This window comes from Columba livia, chromosome W (assembly GCF_036013475.1).
Source record: "Columba livia isolate bColLiv1 breed racing homer chromosome W, bColLiv1.pat.W.v2, whole genome shotgun sequence".
Classification (NCBI taxonomy): Eukaryota; Metazoa; Chordata; class Aves; order Columbiformes; family Columbidae; genus Columba; species Columba livia.
Window position 1 is genome coordinate 1,732,470 of NC_088641.1, and position 18,911 is coordinate 1,751,380.

The following is an 18,911-nucleotide window of genomic DNA, read 5'->3' on the forward strand; positions in this document are numbered from 1 at the left end:
CCTGGATCTAGTGCAGTGCCTCAGGGGCAGTGCTGGGGCCGGGATTGTTCAAGATATTCATCAGTGATTTGGCCGAGGGAATAGAGTGACTGTCAGCAAGTTTGCTGGTGACACCAAGCTGGGAGGAGTGGTGACACGCCAGAGGCTGTGCTGCCATCAGAGACCTGGACAGGCTGGAGAGTTGGGCGGGAAAATGTAATGAAATAGAACAAGGGCAAGTGTAGAGTCTTGAATCTGGGTAGGAACAACCCCAGGTTCAGTGTAAGTTGGGGAATGAGCTATTAGAGAGCAGCGTAGGGGAAAGAGACCTGGGGGTGCTGGGGACAGCAGGGTGACCATGAGCCAGCACTGGGCCCTTGTGGCCAGGAAGCCAATGGTACCTGGGGTGGGTTAGAAGGGGGTGGTCAGTAGGTCCGAGAGGTTCTCCTGCCCCTCTGCTCTGCCCTGGGGAGACCACACCTGGAATCTTGTGTCCAGCTGTGGCCCCTCAGTTCCAGCAGGACAGGGAACTGCTGGAGAGAGTCCAGCGCAGCCACCAAGATGCTGAAGGGAGTGGAGCATCTCCCGTGTGAGGAAAGGCTGAGGGAGCTGGGGCTCTGGAGCTGGACAAGAGGACACTGAGGGGGGACTCATTCATGTTTACAGATATCTAAAGGGTGAGTGTCAGGAGGATGGAGCCAGGCTCTTCTGGTGACAACCAGTGACAGGACAAGGGGCAATGGGTTCAAACTGGAACACAAGAGGTTCCACTTAAATATGAGAAGCAACTTGTTGGGGTGAGGGTGGCAGAGCCTGGCCCAGGCTGCCCAGGGGGTTGTGGAGTCTCCTTCTGTGCAGACATTCCAACCCGCCTGGACACCTTCCTGTGTAACCTCATCTGGGTGTTCCTGCTCCATGGGGGGATTGCACTGCATGAGCTTGCCAGGGCCCTTCCAACCCCTGACATTCTGGGATTCTCTCCATCATCAAAACAGGAAAAAATAAAAGTAAAGCTGGTGGACAGCTACTCTTCCTCAGCACTCCAGAATGGAGGAAAACATCTGGTTTTTGCTTGTACTAACCTGAAGCCTCCCGTCTAGCGTTCTCTGGATCGTCACGCACTTGCTGGGATGAGCTCCGTTCGTGGTTATGGCCGTAATCAATGAATCCAACTCATCTTTTTTCTCCTTCAGCTTCTTCACTAAACTCTCGATGGCGCGTTTGGCGAACGTTTCGCTCTCCCCACCTTGGCGATGGCACATCAAGCTGTGAACGATGCTCAGACAAGCGTCATTACTTGTTGGCGTGTTAGTAATAGACATATTGTCCATTTGTCACAGCTTTTTTCGTTTAATTTTCCTTTCAGATCAACCGTCGGGTTTGGGGGCTGTTCTGATTTTCAAGCCGATGAACGAGAGATGATCCAAGTGAAGTGTTAGATGGGAAAACCTAGGAGGAAAAAAGAGCTACATTAGAATTTCTTTAGTAACAAATCACGTTTCTCTGTGGCTTTTGGCTTATTTTTCAAGCAACCTACAGGATATTAAAAAGCACATGAAGACATATCGAAGTCAGTAAAAAAGTGTCTCAAACAGAACTGCCTTAATTACACTAAATTTAAGATAAGGAATAAGTCCTAAGATATTTGGCCTTTAAACTCCACTTGGGAAGAACCTGCAGCAGTTTCTGGTCATGAATTTCTTCTTCTTGAATATCCTTTGGAAGTTAATTCACAAATTAGAAGAGCTTGATTGATTCTGAATGAGCTACTTAATTACTACACTTTACATTTTCTGAATAAGATTAAAATAGAAGCCTTTCTATTTCTAGAAACCACCATGGCATTCTCAGCAATGTAAATAAAATATATAAAGGAAAACACTAACGTAAAAGTTCAAGATCATTTTACTTAGTTATTTAAGTCTCTCCTTTTGCGCTTCAACTCATTAAACCTCTTTGAAAAGTCAAGCTTAACCTGCCACTCATTCTCTATGGCAACCTGCATAGATCCACCAGCTAAACCAGAATAAATATCCTTTCCCTTAAATATAAACCAGCATCCCAGACAGATGGGCACAAGTCATCATAAATAATAATAATAATAATAAAGTTTTAGCCAAAAGAGCTTGAAATAAAGAGATGAATGATAAATTTCCTCGCTGACTTTGAACGGAGGAAGATGGAGCGAATAAATCCTTATTTAAGTGGGACGATCTTCCGAAATGTCGACTCACCCGGCGCTCCATAGGAGCTTCTGACCGCTCAGCACTTTCCAAAGCCGGGCCGCTTGTTTTTAGGGTTTTGAATATCGAAGCGCGTGGCCGCTTGACAAGTCCCCTCTAGAGAAATCCTCTATTTAATCGCGCCATTTTAATCCCCCAAAAAGCGAGTAGATCAGTAGTTACCACCCTGGTGTGTATCAACAGATGCCACGACGTGTTTCTCCTTTGGATAGTTTACAGACTATTTTTTAAGTTCCTCCAAATTGATTTTCTCACCAAATCGCTCCGCTGATCACACATTCAAGAGGTGCCTTCGCACCTTCTTACTCTGTTGCTTTCACGTATGCGAATAAAAGCAAAACACAACCTTAACGCGACGTATTTTTCCAGCTTCCGGCCACGGAGCGCTAGATGTTCCGCAAAACAACCGTCTGCTTGCGTGATTTCATGTTTATTTGATGTATGAAACCATACATTCGTTCCTTAGCACGTCCCACGCTCATCCCGCGCTTGGATATACAGTGGGATAGGTAGAGCCAAGTATACTGAGCAAAAATATCCCTCTCAGCAGGAATTTCATGGAAACGGCAACGGGTGAGAGCGTTTTGGGGGAAAAAGAGGCAAAAAAGAGACCGAGAACACGAGACAAGCAGCAAGAGATAAGAGTGAAGCTCTTGGCTTCGCCTGCCAAGGAATAAGATATTTATCTCCCTTTTGCTACAATATGGTGCAAGCAGAACAAAGAGGACAAGCTCAACTAATATTCTAACAAAGTTGTAGAGAATTACCTCGTTATGGTATAGAAAGAAATGGATTGCAACTAAGAAGCATTAAGAGGTGTTAAAAAAGAAGCCAACGAGTGTTCTGTGATAGTTTAAGTACTGTAACAAGAATAAGATCCTCTGAAAAGGAGAGAAATCTGAAAGACGAGATTGCCAAGTAATTAAAACCACCTTTAACGACATGGAGTGAACATGTCACTATCTCCAAGAACTAATAAGTAACCAGGAGCTGAAATTCTTCTTCCGAGATCAACGCAGACTTGAACAAATACCACGTACGACCCACTTCTCTCCCTGAAGGGTGACGGATCTTTTCAGCCCGCGTGATGAAATTCCAACCACGGAGCAGCTGTCTGAAACGACAAACGCGACGTTGGTGCCACATGCCTGGTTTTCACGGCTGCCAGAAATTACCTGAACAATAGAAATAGATTGTGGAAGGTCTCTCGTGAGGCCTTAGAGTTGCTGAGGTGTGTTTGAGTTTGAAAACCTTCAGCAAGAAGTAGGCAAAGACATAGAGACGTCGGCAGAGATACATGAGCCGTTTGAAGGTACAAACAAGAGGTTTAGGAAGAGAAAAGATGGGGTTTAGATTAGAAAAAAACACACGGAGTTGATTTCCTTGCTTATACAAAGGTATTATTACAGAAACTCAACCAAGACATGAGGGCTGCAAGGTGTCGCAGCCATTTAGCCAAGCGAATTTGGGAACTTTGGGGAGAACGATCAACCCCGAACGAGCAAATGAAATAAAACGCTTACACGGATAAACCATGGATGGAGCTGGAAACGAGCGACTAACCCAAAGGAATATGATCGGAGGAATCCGACAGCTCGGGCAAGACGGTTAATCCAGCGCGACGCTGCTGTGATACCCTACCCTGTTCATTTCCAGTGGGGTTGAAGCCAATCGCAGCTGCGGAGGGCTCAAATTCACCGAGAAACTCGGTCTAAAAATGTGACAGTCCGAATGCCACCTGATAATTGCTTTAAGAAACGGGCAAAAGGCCAAAAGCCCCTCCACGTAGTTTTCTGAGCTTGGATTGGATTCGTTAAATTGCTACGGCCAACTAGATGTTTTTTAAACGAGACACGACTTGAGACGCTCGGAGATTTCGCGCGCCAAATTATGTGTGAAGTATTAATGGTGGTTTTGATGATGGAGATGAGCTCAGAAAAGAGGTTCCAGCTCAGAAAAGAGGTTCCAGACGCGGTGCTGAAGGTCCAGAGATGCTGGTGGGACGTTGACACGGGGTAGACGGGAGACACGGACGCATCCGAAGCGAAGGAACAACCAAGGTGGATTTGCCGTCGCGTGCGCAAGAGGCCTGAAATAAACAGTTGTGAGGGGAATCCAAGCAGTTTGTGAAGCTAAAATCAAATTAAAAACAAAGACATTACACGTGCGGAGTAACAGATGACACATTTGGGGCTCGGGAAGCCTTTAAACAGCAAGGTAGAGAAAGATCTGCCTTTTATTTTTGTGCAAACTGATCAGAAAACAGTTCTGTGTCACCTTAAAGCATTTCAAACGCTCACCAATGGATGAGTAGATTCCCTTCCGACCAAACTGTTCCATTCTAAATGATACAATCACAGATTTTGAGCAGCAAAAATGCTCTATGATGAACACAAATACATAAAGCTGAGCACTTTTAGTCCTCGTATGCGTAAGGGCTGGTGTTACAAGCGCACAGAGATGCTAAAGACGATAACGTACGGAAAATAAGCGTGTCTAACGGCATTCGCCAGGTACGATACGTTTTTATCTACGCTATGAATCTTAAGATAACTTGGCCATTATCTGTTGTAAAATAATGCAGAAGGGTCTAAGCAAGTCAGCAGAATTGCAGGCAGAACATCCTTTGTGATGAGCCATGACTTAAGTATTACTACGGTCTTGGGGGAAAAGGAAAAGAAATGCTTATATGGTCTGAGCTTTCAAGTAAAATATGAAGGTAATTTGGGGCAAAATATATGTAAGAAAACATCAGAATGGGTTACTGGAGGTTGCTCCCGATGCTCTGGGAGCAACAGCCGCCCCGGTCATAGATGCGCAACATTTTGAGCCCAGGCGGTAACGCGATGTTAACGAACTGGCTAATGAGAAGAGCGTACAAATTGACGCTTTGCTAGAACATTTCCCACGAATAAAGGACGAGAAAGGCTCTTGTATAAGCTGCTGCCTCCAAAATTAGACAAACACGAAGCTGCCGCTAAAGCAGCGTATATATATTTGATAGCTTTTAACCACCAAAACATTACTCCGGAGTTTTGCTGTTTAATAATGCAGTGGTAGAAGTTTTATGATAAACATGATAAAGAATCCATAAACCAATAAAACAAAAGGCAGCTCGAGATTTGATGAAGAGATGAATAAGTGATTAAACTGCAGCTACTTTCCAGCACATTAGACTATTAGCTACTTGCCCAAAGGGTGAACGGGAACAAAAATGTTTGTAGACATAAGAACAAGCAGAATCAAAGAGCGGGAGAAGTGCAAAGGTACCACAGTTCTGTACATTAAGATCTAACATTCCCCAGAATACTATTTTTGTGCGCCTATCTGAATCATCACTCTCAATTCTGCTCATCTCGCTGTCAGGCGCTAGAAAAATTTCAGACACATGACAACGTAAAAAGAACCGGAGATGAGTTTTAAGACAACTCTGAGTGGCAACTCTTTCGTCTTCACATAAATCTGCGGTGAAAAAAGCACGAGCAGCCATTTCTTTGGGGAAGAAAGCTGCTCATCTGCATCTTTACTCCTCGCGGTTTCCACCTGTGCGCTTCAACGGCTTTCAAAAAGCACTTCTACTTTCTATCTTTTGGGAAGGTTTATGGCTCAAAAGCTCCTCTTTTCAATACAGGCTTCTTGTATGGTCAGAGAGGGACGATCACTACATGGAAAGGGCACTAAACTCCTCAAAAACTGGATTTATTTGCACAACGCACCTCCAAAAGGGTGTTCAACCCCCTCTCCTCATCCTCACACCGCATGAAAACCCAACAACAGTCGGAGAAAAAGCTGAAGGCGGTGGAAGTTTTGCCATAAAACAACAAGCAAACCTGAAGCATTCCTCAGAGGATCCTGCGAGCCCCATATTCTCAAAGAAAGGTCCTTCCAAAAAGGCCAATTTGTCAAAACCACCCAAAGAGGAAACAATTGCGGCTCGGCCAAGCAATAAAAGGAAGAGTCAAACCTCAGTGGGGCAGAAGCGGTGTGATTTTTTCCACTCGCACGTAACGTTTCGATAGCCCGGCAATAGGTGTATTAGATAACATCTGTTCTTTATTGTAATCTGCACGGGGATAATGTTCTCTGCAAAACACACAAAAATCACCTCTGGGCAAAGCAAGCGTGGAAAATTCCAGCCGCAAGTTTTTCCCAAGGTGAACAACATAGGAAAACGGAGTCCTAAGATTTGACTTGAACACCAGCACAGTGACGGCTGCTCCTCACCAGCACCCGCTCCCAGCACCTTTGTTCTCCGCTCTATCTGTTGCTACCTCTCAAAACTCACAACCCTATTGTGCCGGCTGCACTCGAACGCATTATGTAAAGAGCCATCGACGTAAAGAAAAAGGCATTCTAATCAGTTTGAGACACTCTTTAGGCCGCAACTCTTTGAAATAAAGTTTCTCCATCAATATTAAACACGCATGCTTATGCAACAAGCAAATCAAGAGGTTCGCGAATGCAAAGCGAGAAGAAACTCCGGCCAAGATAACAGGAGGGCTAGAAGGACAAGTTGCCTATTATGGGGCACAAAACCAAGTTTAGTTTTATAAGTTTCGACAAGCGACATCACTGAGCAAAGTAATAACAGGATGAGAGTCTTAGAGTTTCAAAGATGACAGTCGGGAATCGCTCTCGCCTGTTGACAGTGGCACACCAGCCTTAACCGAGATAATTTGAGAAGCGGTGGTAAAAAACACCACGATCCTACTCCGGCCGTGTGTGTTTGACAACACTTGGGGTTGCAGTCGTGCAATTTGGGTTCGAAATAATAACGCGTCCAACCCACAAGTGGATTAGCCCATAAATTAACCAGCCTCCCGTGGTATAAAACTGGAAGACTCAAGTATGGACCAAGTCACAAACCCCCCTCAAAAAAAAATAAACAACGAGAAACGGGGAATGGAAGGAAAAATAGTAATGATGGAATAATCTTTAATTGTGCTCGGAAAAGCAGCGCCTCTTCCCGTGAATAAAATGGCAGGTTTGGCAGAGGGAAATCAAACAAAACCCATTTCCCAGCGTGCGGGAGAGAGGGGAGAAAACTGAAGCGCGGCCAGACGGGCTGAAGAGCCGATTTTAAATAAATAATAGTCAAAGTTTGTTGTTTGGGTTGTTTTTTTTTTGAGGGGGGTGTTTTTTTGGGGAACCGAGAGCGGGTGTTACCTGAGCGGCCGCTCTCCGGGCGCGGCCTGTGGTGAGAAGCGGTGCCGGGGCGGGGGGGGGGGGGGGGGAGGATTCCCTCGCCTCAGCCGGCCCCGGTGCGGCGGAGCGGGCCAGGCCTCCGCCCCCCCGCCCTGCCCTGCCCTCCCCTCCCCGGGGCTGCGGCGGGGCGGCGCTGGGAGGCGCGGGGAAGGGGGGGAACCGGCCGCCCTGCACCGGCCGCGCCGCCGCCTTCCCGGGCTTGTTGTTGTTGTGGTGGCTCCGGCCGCTCGCGCTCCGCGGCCGACACGTCCGAGCGCCCCCGCGCATGCGCGACATCCGGGTATCACCCCCCCCCCCGCCCGCCACGGCGGAGCGGCTCCGCGCACCCCCCTCCCGCGAGGTAAGTGCGCATGCGCGCCCGCCGCGCCGCGGTTGCTGCGCAGCCGGCTGGAAGAGAGTGAAGCGGGCGGGCGCGTTACGCGGGTTTATTTTTGTGGTTGGCGTCCGGCGGCGGCGCAGACACAGCCCGCGAAAAGGCACCGGTCCAAAAATGCGGCTCTAACAAATGCAAACACAATCCCTACAAGTGCAAAATGCAACCCCCAGAAATGCAACCTCCACAAGTGGAAAACCTCCCAAATGCAAACCCCAGAAGTGGAAAGTCCTGCAAATGCAACCGCAACAAATGCACAGGGACGCTAATGCAACCCCAATGCAAACACCGGGCTGCAAATCCAACTGCTTGTCTCGTCCAGCAAAAGCGAACTGCCCAACGGAATTCAGCTGAAAATGAGAATATTGATTTGTTAAACTAGAATGTTACATTTTGGCCACCGTTAGAAGACAAAAGAGAAGGGAAAAGGGGCACGAAATGCCGCAATCGCTGCAAAACGCAACGTTTTTGCTAAATACAGGGGGTGTTTGGCAGGGTGCTAACGCAGCTCCTCTGATAACAACAACGAAGAATGATGGAAATGACAAAAAATCGTTATATCACCATAGCAAAAAACTTCCTGCTCACACTATAAAGTCATTTATAGCCACTTCCACACCCTTTAAATCTCAGTGATGAAAAGCCATGTAAAATAGTGCTATATTGGGCGTCTTTTCCTGGGTGGATGTAACTGAAGCTCCTTCACGTTGGGATTTGCTGAGCGCGTTGCAAATTGATATTTGAGTTTGGGAACATGCGATTAATTCACTCTGACAACACGTATTAAATGGGAAAGGATCTGAATTCGGGGTCGTTGTGATTATATCGTGATGATACGTCCGTGTGTTTTAAGCCGGAGCTCAAAGACGCTTCACCCACCAAAAACGCCTCCGAACTCCGGTATTTTTCAAACACAAAGTGCTGGATCCATTTAATATGTTGCGGTTTAGCGTCCGTTCCCCCCCTAAAATGTTATTTCAATCAAATCTTGGCTCGTTCTACCTCAAGATCCCGATCGATACGTTTTTATCCTTAATAAAAAATGCATTAAGTCGTCGTGGTGACTTTGTGCCAAACCGCCGCTCGCAGCGAGACCTGGACCAGAAATGGGCTTTTTAGAACGAAACCAGCCCAGCTAAATAATTCATGTGCTTTTCCTTGCAAATGAACGTAATTATGAGTAAATTATTTTTAAAAGTTGTGGAGTGTGACCTGGCTGAAGGGAAGAAGCCAGAGAGTCGTGGTCAATGGGCAGAGTCCAGTTGAGGCCTGGATCTAGTGCAGTGCCTCAGGGGCAGTGCTGGGGCCGGGATTGTTCAAGATATTCATCAGTGATTTGGCCGAGGGAATAGAGTGACTGTCAGCAAGTTTGCTGGTGACACCAAGCTGGGAGGAGTGGTGACACGCCAGAGGCTGTGCTGCCATCAGAGACCTGGACAGGCTGGAGAGTTGGGCGGGAAAATGGAATGAAATAGAACAAGGGCAAGTGTAGAGTCTTGAATCTGGGCAGGAACAACCCCAGGTTCAGTGTAAGTTGGGGAATGAGCTATTAGAGAGCAGCGTAGGGGAAAGGGAGCTGGGGGTGCTGGGGACAGCAGGGTGACCATGAGCCAGCACTGGGCCCTTGTGGCCAGGAAGCCAATGGTACCTGGGGTGGGTTAGAAGGGGGTGGTCAGTAGGTCCGAGAGGTTCTCCTGCCCCTCTGCTCTGCCCTGGGGAGACCACACCTGGAATCTTGTGTCCAGCTGTGGCCCCTCAGTTCCAGCAGGACAGGGAACTGCTGCAGAGGGTCCAGCGCAGCCACCAAGATGCTGGAGGGAGTGGAGCATCTCCCGTGTGAGGAAAGGCTGAGGGAGCTGGGGCTCTGGAGCTGGACAAGAGGACACTGAGGGGGGACTCATTCATGTTTACAGATATCTAAAGGGGGAGTGTCAGGAGGATGGAGCCAGGCTCTTCTGGGTGACAACCAGTGACAGGACAAGGGGTAATGGGTGCAAACTGGAACACAGGAGGTTCCACTTCAATTTGAGAAGCAACTTGTTTGGGGTGAGGGTGGCAGAGCCTGGCCCAGGCTGCCCAGGGGGTTGTGGAGTCTCCTTCTGTGCAGACATTCCAACCCGCCTGGACACCTTCCTGTGTAACCTCATCTGGGTGTTCCTGCTCCATGGGGGGATTGGACTCTCAAGCAGATCCACGTTAATGAAAAGGAATTTTGTCCTCTGGTAATTAGAAAATGGTTAATGGAGAGAGAAACTCATTGAGAAAATGGGTGTATATTCCAAATTTTTCTGCTCTTCCCATTAATTTAATTCAAGTCTCACCAGTTTGATGAAGCGCTTTAGTATCCACACTTGAAGAGTGGACCTTGGTAAGAACAAAGAGACAACTATAACTGGATTATCAAATACATTCATTTAGATCCTAAAAATGTATTTAGGATGTTTGCAATCATTCCCTATATATGTATATATATAGATATATATCTGACACTCCTTTATTTATTAAGATTTAATTATAGCCAAGTCCGCCCTTCATGAAGAAAACACGAATATAGCCAAATTATATTCAGGATTTAACTTGCTCACCCCACCAGCTTGTTCTGGGCGAAGCTTATCGCTGTATATAAATATATATACTCATATATATGCTCTAAATCATTTGTTTTTTGGAGCTTTGTTATCTTCAATTTAAAGCATTTGTCTTTGAAAACGCACCCGGAGGAACGATTTAGAAACGATGACTTGTCGAGATTTCCAAACGCTTTACTGGGTGTACAAACTTAGGGCTTTAAATGAATTAAATTCAATTAAATTTCAATAGTAGTTCGGACAGGAAGCCTAAATTGTATTTATTGATCCTGTGGAACTGGAGAATTAGAACTTGACTTGAGCATGAAAACACCCCCAGTTACAACGATTTGGTGGGGTTCTAAATACTTCATTAATTCCAGTTTAACAGTCAGATAACAGGCGCAAAATGAGGCGTGTAAATTTGAAATAGATGTTATTCAAAGGCTTTTAATGGGCAGGATATGTTGAATTCTTACTAAATATTGTAAACCCCACGGGCTCTGAAGGTTTGTGCCGCCCTAACGCTCCGATTCTGGGGCGGCTCAGCGTCCGAACCCACCACGAATTCATTCCAAATTCCAGATGTTTGCGCGTCCTTCTTTCCGGCTTTACGAAAGCGGCTGTTTTTCCTTTTTCATAGCAATTTCTATGGTCATAAAATCCTCGGCCAGCGTCACTTCTTGCCCATCCAACCCCGACTCGGCCTGTCTCTTCATTTCGGTGACGTCCGCGTCTCCCTCCCCTCCGGGTTTGTATCGTTGACTGAAATGAGTCAACACCAGTTTCTTGGCTTGGCAGCGTTTGGCCCAAGCCGACGCCATTCTGGGAGTGCTGTGACCGCGCTCACGCGCCTTTTCCTCTTGGGTATCGTCCAACGTGGCTTCGTGCACCAGCACATCGGCTCCGTAGCAAAGCTTGGCCGCCGCATCTCCGACCGTCCCCGAACAATCCCCCAAAATGCAGATTTTCCTTCCGGGAATCGCGTTTTCTAAGACGTCCGAAGGAGAAATTGTGATTCCGTTCTCCAGAACGACCGAGGTTCCGTTCTTCAGCTTCCCATAGAGAGGACCTGGTTGAACTCCTGGGAAATAGAGTCCGTAAGTATTACGATTCGGTTATAAAATCATCACTTAAAAAGAGACGGGCTAAATACAACCTCGATATAAATAGCGATGGATATTTCACATGAATAAAGAGCTTGTACTATGAGCAGGAAGCGTGTTTAAAGACAAGCTACGTTCTTCATATTAAAGTCAATACGCGTATTTTCCTCAAAGCCGCTTTGTGCTTTTTCAACTTTAACGTCTGCACGTGGTTGCTTTTCCCTGCACGATATTAATGGGTATTTGATATTCAGGCCGCTGCGTTGCTATGAAGTATGAAAACGTCTTTAATAGAAACGGGAATATTGAATGTAAATGGATTATGGAGGGATACAGCAGGGCTAATTAGCTGCATTTGCGGAGTCACCGCTCGCGCTTTTAGGCCTTTAAAACATTCAAAAGAGGTAAAATAAAGTAGTTACCAAGGTCTTTCAGCTTCTGGACGTTGAGTTTACCAGGCCGGGGCTTCTCTTCCACCACAAAGCCAAAGGAAGGGATGCGATGGAACAGGCGAAACGCTTTCACAACCAGTTGCTCATCCTCAAGCAGTAAGTAAGAGTTTTCGACTGGATCCAGGTGGAGAATTCGCCCTTGTGCACCTTGAGCCACTTGATCCAAGCAAGAGAACTCTTTAAATTCCTCCGCGGGGCATTGATCTGGTGTGGGGACCAGCTCATGAACAGCGTAGGGAAAGAGAAGCTGGGAGTGGGAGAGCTCCAGACTCCTCCGGATGAAATACCGCAGCCCTAAGGGGCCGTAAATATCGAGCGGCGGTTTGCTTGGGTCGGGATTAACTTGGAGACTAAGCGTGCACAGCAGGCCGGGAAGGCCAAAAATGTGGTCGCCGTGAAGGTGAGTTATGAAAATCTTGGTGATTCTGCCTGGCGATTAGAAAGGAAAACAAGAGAGGAAAAGAAACGAACGCCAGAACAATTAGGATATTAACACTTTGTGGCAAGAAGCGGGAAATAAAGGAGGGATATGAAAATGGAATGAGTGTTGAAGAAATCAACACGCAAGGCTTATCTTGGCGAAACAGGTCAAGAAAAGACGCCAGAGACAAAGGTTTTAGTCGCTTCTAAGCAAGACACGCTCCACAGAACAGAATCAACTGCAAAGAAACGCCACAAAGTGTTTGCGCTTTGATACGTCACATGGAAACGAATGAGAAACCTGAGGTGGAATTTGTGTCTAGTTTTGAATTTCGCACATGAAATGATCATAAAGAAAAGAAAATAAACATCCAGGTTTGATTTCAAAGTCCTTTAAACAGTTTATCGTTGATAATTCCATCTTTATAACTCGAGAGTCCAAAGGCTGCTCTGGCTGCTGCAAAAGCACAGCGACCGAAGGTAAATCTGCTTGCTATTTTATTGCCAAAATGGAAGTTAACACGAATACGCGCTGCTTGAAAACAAAAGCACAATATCTATTGAAGACTCGCAGCGGGTACTGTCTAGAGCTGCCTGCAGACAAATACAAACCACGCCGGGTTAAAGCCGGTCTGTGGCCCAACGTTTGAAATCACAAAGCCCGAGAAATGAATTTAGGAGAGTTTGGTTCTCACAGAATCCCAGAATGTCAGGGATTGAAGGGCCCTGGCAAGCTCATGCAGTGCAATCCCCCCATGGAGCAGGAACACCCAGATGAGGTTACACAGGAAGGTGTCCAGGCGGGTTGGAATGTCTGCACAGAAGGAGACTCCACAACCCCCTGGGCAGCCTGGGCCAGGCTCTGCCACCCTCACCAGGAACAAGTTGCTTCTCAAATTTAAGTGGAACCTCCTGTGTTCCAATTTGAACCCATTACCCCTTGTCCTGTCACTGGTTGTCACCCAGAAGAGCCTGGCTCCATCCTCCTGACACTCACCCTTTAGATATCTGGAAACATGAATGAGTCCCCCCTCAGTGTCCTCTTGTCCAGCTCCAGAGCCCCAGCTCCCTCAGCCTTTCCTCACACGGGAGATGCTCCACTCCCTCCAGCATCTTGGTGGCTGCGCTGGACTCTCTCCAGCAGTTCCCTGTCCTGCTGGAACTGAGGGGCCACAGCTGGACACAAGATTCCAGGTGTGGTCTCCCCAGGGCAGAGCAGAGGGGCAGGAGAACCTCTCGGACCTACTGACCACCCCCTTCTAACCCACCCCAGGTACCATTGGCTTCCTGGCCACAAGGGCCCAGTGCTGGCTCATGGTCACCCTGCTGTCCCCAGCACCCCCAGGTCCCTTTCCCCTACGCTGCTCTCTAATAGCTCATTCCCCAACTGATACTCAAACACAGCTCTTCACCAAAGGGCAATCGAGGATTTCTGCGCGGCAGGTTCGGCAACCGCACCTTCAGATGCTCAGGCGTGTTTAGCGCGTATTCAAATAACACCAGCGCAACGTGTTTTGTTTCGATCCCACGAAATTGCTTCCCCGCTCCCCTCGTCGCAAAACCTTTAGTCGGCACAAACCTGCTCTGAGGTGGCTCCTCATGAATTGTGTTTGCGTTCCCTCCCCGCAGTCGAAAAGCCAACACTCCCCTTCCCGGCGAAGCACCAGGGCCGACGCTCCTCTTGTCGGAGACGGATACGCCGAGCCTGTGCCGAGGAACGTTATATCCATCGACATTTTAAACACGTCGGTGCGGCACCTGAAAGGGAGATTTCGAGCCCCTGAACGTACGTATTTATGCTGGGAAAGAAACAAACTTCTTTACTTTCAGTGAACATAATTTAACGTGACAATCAAATTACCTTATAACATAGAAACAAAAGCAGAGTGGCTTGTGATTTTCAGACAACGCAATATTTACAAGCAGCAGTTTTACATCAAGGGAAGGTTGCAAACATGCAGCCCAAAGTAAGACATGACCATAGCTCGTTACTTCAAGAAACAGCCCTATCCAGCTGGAAACGCTCTGAGCTTTAAACCCACCATTATTTCTTCCTTCTTCGCGTTATTTAAGCTTCGAATTTTCCTCTAAAAGCCGTTTCAGAACGAGCGGCGCCAAACTGCCATTTAACCGCTGTTACTGGACACCAAGGGGAAAGATTCGCACCCCAAAGCAACATCAGCGACCACGAGAGGACCCGATTTATTTTGTCTTCGCCACAGCATCCTCAAAAGCGATGGATGTTTTACTTCTCATGAGCCCAAAAGCTGCAGAAGGATCTATACAATGAGCTGCCATGCTCCAGTTATTTATGTACCTGCTATATTGTCCGGGTTGGTCTATAGGAGCAGAATCTCCCTGAGCACAACTCGGATGCTTCTTGACTTATGGGATGCGCCTCAGCCTTCCCAGGTTTAATTCCTACCTTGTTTTCAGATGTATTTCTGCCTCGTTTCAAACTGCAGGTGCCTCAACAGCTTCAGATACCTTTCAAGAAAAAGAATGACTGTTTATGACATCGAGTTGATTTTTAGAGGAGGTGCCACAGCTTTACAAAAGAGAACAGTCCTTTCCCTGACGGTTCTCTGAAGAAAAATGAGGTGTAATTACCTGAATTGGGAGATAACGGGGGGAAGGACGTGCGTTTATCACATCCCAAAAAGGCAGAAATACACATTTTGCTTCGTTTTCCTCACTTAAGAGCAGATTGACAATTTCTCAGCTGAACCAGCGTCAGGATTTACGCCGGGAATTTGTGTCCGTGAGGCAGAGATATGAGAACCAGCCAGAACACTCTGACCCCCCCTCAAACACCTCGCAGCCGCCCGAGGTGGAGCGGGGGGTGGGAGGAGAGGACACGGCTGATTTAGTCAGAAAACGCGGCAGGAATAGGCCTGACCCGCAGGCCCGGAGCCCCGGCCTCGAGTAGCCGCCCGCCCCGCCTACCTCCCCCCGGCGGCGGCAGGTGGAGCCCGCGCTGCGCCGCTCGGAACTCGCAGCTCTCCCGGCCCGGCCCCTCGGAGGCCGCGAATGGCGGGCGGGGCGCAGCTCGGCCGGGCGATACCACACACAAACCGCCGTCACACTCCGGTGTTTTCCCTCATCTATTAAAATACGGATGTAGGTCCTCAAGTCTTTTAATAAAGAACCTCTTTAAAAGTGCTGTAAAAGAGGCAGATGTCCTAAAAAACCAGTTGAAGAGCTAAAAGTTGAATAGCTCTAACTACAGCCTCAGTATGTTTTGTTTGCTGAGCATTAAGCAAGGGACAAAAAGGGGAAAAAAGGTAAATACCAGCAGTGATGCAGGTGATCACATACCAATTCTGTAGAGGTAAAGTGTTATTTTTTTCAGAATAAACAAAATCAAATGTAACTTAGGCAAAGGGAATGCATTTTACTAAGAAAATAGAGGACCAGGACACACATTTCTGTAGAGTTACAACAGTATAAAGGAGAAAAAATTAAAAGAACACCCAGTTAACATTTAAATACAATTTCAGTTACAGCTGAGCAATGACCGTCCCAGATAATTCAACACCGGAGATTCCTCACAAGCACTCCAGTACATTCATTTATGTACTTTAGATACCTTTAAGATAGAAATAAACGTAAATGATTTTGACATTTCTCCACAAACTGGCCACTTTAAAGCATCTTTATTTCCATTTTATTAGAAAGGAACTACTTAAAGGATGGAGAAGTCCAAGTCAAAGGTAGTCAAGAGCACACCCGCAGGCTTTGCAATAGCACGGTAATTATGTTGGGAGTAGGTAGGTCAAGGTAGATCCGCACAAAATTAGACGGGAACTGAATTATAGCGCTCAAATTCAGCTGTTGGGTGGGTGCAATTAGAGCTTTGCTCTACATTTTCTCCTTGCTCTGGCGTTTCACGGAACACCAGTCTCTGCTTGTTACAAAACGCGATAGCAGTCTTAAAAAGTCCAAAAATAAGAGTGGTTTTCTTAAATTCGGCAACCAGCACTTATGTATTTTTGCACATAAACGTAGATACGTTTATGTGAATGACAGAGTGGCTTAAACCCGCCTTTGACGTCAAAAAGAGCCGGAGTAAATGGAAGAAGCCACCTTGGATTTACTCAGGCCCAGAGTAGGCTGGATAATCATGATCCCCGCTCTCCTCAAGGAGCAGTCGCTAAATAGGGCTGCTAATTAAAAGCTAAATATCGTTTAACTTCACAGTTGAGCGTGACAAAGGGTTACATCCCCCCCTCCTGCAAAACAAAGAGCGCAAAGACGCGCACCTACCACAGGAAACCTGTTGGGCGCCGCTCTGCGCGTGAAGCGTCGCTTCGGTTTAGGCTTGGCAAAGCAACGCAACATCGTGAAACGTCACCGTTTGGGATCTTAAGGAAGTTAAGCTTGGATTAGTCCTGGAAAAGACCGAGGTATTGACCTCCGTGTGGGTTTCTGATCCTCTCAAGAGCATCCAGAAGTTTCCTCATCGAAGAGACGTGGAATATAGATTTCTACACCGTTCGGAGGACTAAAGTCACCACGGTTGGGTGAAGAGTTAGAATCTACTCATCCTTTAGGTGGTTTATTTTATAAAGAACAATAGAAGTTGAACTTATATTGTGTAATATTACAAAATGCATCCCGGTGACAACTTTTTCCCCTAAGAGAATTTTCTGTATTAATAAAGATCGGAAAATGCTTCGGAATAAACCAGCAAATAGAAACCAGGTTAGGTAAGTAGAAAAAGGATTCTGCGGTTCCTCGCTAAGCGGTAGCGCTAGCAATTAATCCAAAGCTTAATTAGATCTGAAGAATCCACACAAGTGAAGATGAATCGATGGATTTTATTAAGAAAAATCATCAAACTGAATAGATGGATGCAGAATTTTATTTTGTAAGACAGTGTTCTATTTACGGACTTATTGCCCGGCCTTTGTGATCGTTCTCAACCGAGACACCAGATCAGTGCACGGGGTGGTTTTGTTACTCATCTGCCTAATTAGCGCCTCGGCAGAAATGAAGAAATGTGCGTTCCCAATAGATTTGAATCCAACGATGCGAACTCCACGGACAAAACGCAACGAGCTTCAGCTAGAGCTGAATATTCAGGAGGTAACAAGAAGTCGTCCACGAAATAAATAGTTGCTCCGGAAGACCACGGGTTTCAATACGATACAAAGCAGACATAGCAAAAATAGATGAAAAAAAAGCATTCTTTGTAAAAACATCATATGTGTGTGTTGGTCTTTTTTTGTACATATACTTACATATACAAGTTGCAAATCACATACGTTGCCCGATGGATTTGGAGCCCCATCGGACAGCGCTTTACCACAGTTTGGATACGCGGCCTTTTCCCCACATGGCTATTTTTCTATCTTTAGATAATCAGTCTTCCCAAAGTTTTTTATCTAGCACACAAACATCATTTTAAAAGCAGAACTTTAAGCGACACAAACCATATCCCTGTTCTATTTTGGGCCTGTTTAGTGGAAAGTGCGTTTTCCGCTAGAAACAAGGGGGTAAATCCCCACCAAACTTTCCTTCTCTTTAAATCCCGGCTTCAATTTTGCCAGCGTAGCCCTCAAAATGAACGCAATGAAAAGGAATGCAGGTTGTGGTTTGTATAGCGACCGCGCGGGACTATTCATCGCAAGGGAAAAATCCAACTTGTAATTTTGGATTTTACACCAAAAAAACGCCACGAATTAAAGCTGTTTTGGCTTCGGGAGGTTTGTTCGCAGCGGCGAGTGCATTGAGGAGCTTTTGTCATGAAAACATGGAGCGAGTGGTTTTGCGAGAACATGATGTGCAAGGGAGAAACCAATTTAGAAACAGAACCTTTAAAAAAGTAACGAATAAACCAACAAAACGTTGGTAAATCACCTTGGAGTCCGTCGCAGAAAACCCCGGATTATTAAAAGCAGGAAGAAATCTATAGATCATCATCAAACGCACGTAGCTAAAGTATTAATGGAATTCTTTAGTGTGGGGTCTAAGCTAGAAATGCCACGTCGTAATTTAATTTTGGAGAGCGCTCTCATTCCTGTGACCGATATTATCACCCATATGGTTGGATGATAATCGGGAGAGATCTACGGCAAGTGAAAAACGGGGGGAAATAAGCCAACAAAATGAGCCAAAATAAATTACAGGACTCGAAGCTCATGATTTGAATTGGTCTGAAAAAGGGATCCCTGCAGAGTTAGAAGATACAGCCTGAGGAGCGCGATGTTGCCGTCAGTGAACCTTCGATTCGGGCCAGTCGTACACGTCTGGCATGAAGGATTCGTATTCGTAGGTCCAAACCTTGGAGCGAATGTAACGGTTCTTGTCTGCGGGCTCGGGGTAATGGAAAGCCATGTTGTTGGCGTATAAAAACTCCATAACCTGCAAAGTTAAAACCAGCGGGCAAGTTTGTGCCTTTAATTGCGTCGGCAGCCGCGCTCCCGCCGTTTAGGACTCGCAACATGGGTAAAGACGAACGCCAAAGTGTTTTTACCATTGCTGGATGTCTTACCAGGGAGCGGACAACTTAATTCTGTTCATCAAACCACCGTAATGTGGGCCCATCATCAACCAAAAGCAGC

At 46.6% G+C, this 18,911-nt stretch overlaps 3 protein-coding genes across 10 annotated transcripts in view; all 3 read right to left on the reverse strand.

The window, feature by feature from the left end:
- Positions 1-13,943, reverse strand: part of LOC135577033 (mothers against decapentaplegic homolog 4) — a 27,550-nt gene extending 13,607 nt beyond the window's left edge. For 2 of the 5 annotated variants that reach the window (XM_065044640.1, XM_065044638.1), the window contains exons 1-2: positions 7,389-7,700; positions 1,062-1,428 (exon numbers count right to left, since the gene is read on the reverse strand). In XM_065044640.1, the coding sequence (XP_064900712.1) occupies positions 1,062-1,310 (249 nt within the window). In that variant the 5' untranslated portion in view covers positions 1,311-1,428; positions 7,389-7,700. Of the gene's footprint in view, positions 1-1,061; positions 1,429-7,388; positions 7,701-13,924 lie in introns of those variants that run through there. The other 3 variants (XM_065044642.1, XM_065044641.1, XM_065044639.1) reach the window with 2 other exon arrangements.
- LOC102096909 (zinc phosphodiesterase ELAC protein 1) lies at positions 10,194-14,081 on the reverse strand. Its single transcript, XM_021288299.2, has 3 exons — positions 13,925-14,081; positions 11,896-12,354; positions 10,194-11,451 (listed from the first exon to the last, which is right to left on the reverse strand). Exons 1-3 carry the CDS (start codon positions 14,079-14,081, stop codon positions 10,979-10,981), a joined length of 1,089 nt encoding a protein of 362 aa, XP_021143974.2. The 3' UTR covers positions 10,194-10,978.
- Positions 14,045-18,911, reverse strand: part of LOC135575225 (NAD-dependent malic enzyme, mitochondrial-like) — a 22,264-nt gene continuing 17,397 nt past the window's right edge. For 3 of the 4 annotated variants that reach the window (XM_065044632.1, XM_065044634.1, XM_065044633.1), the window contains exon 16: positions 17,146-18,711. In XM_065044632.1, coding sequence (XP_064900704.1) covers positions 18,562-18,711 — 150 coding nt within the window. In that variant the 3' untranslated portion in view covers positions 17,146-18,561. Of the gene's footprint in view, positions 14,104-14,770; positions 14,833-17,145; positions 18,712-18,911 lie in introns of those variants that run through there. The other variant, XM_065044635.1, reaches the window with a different exon arrangement.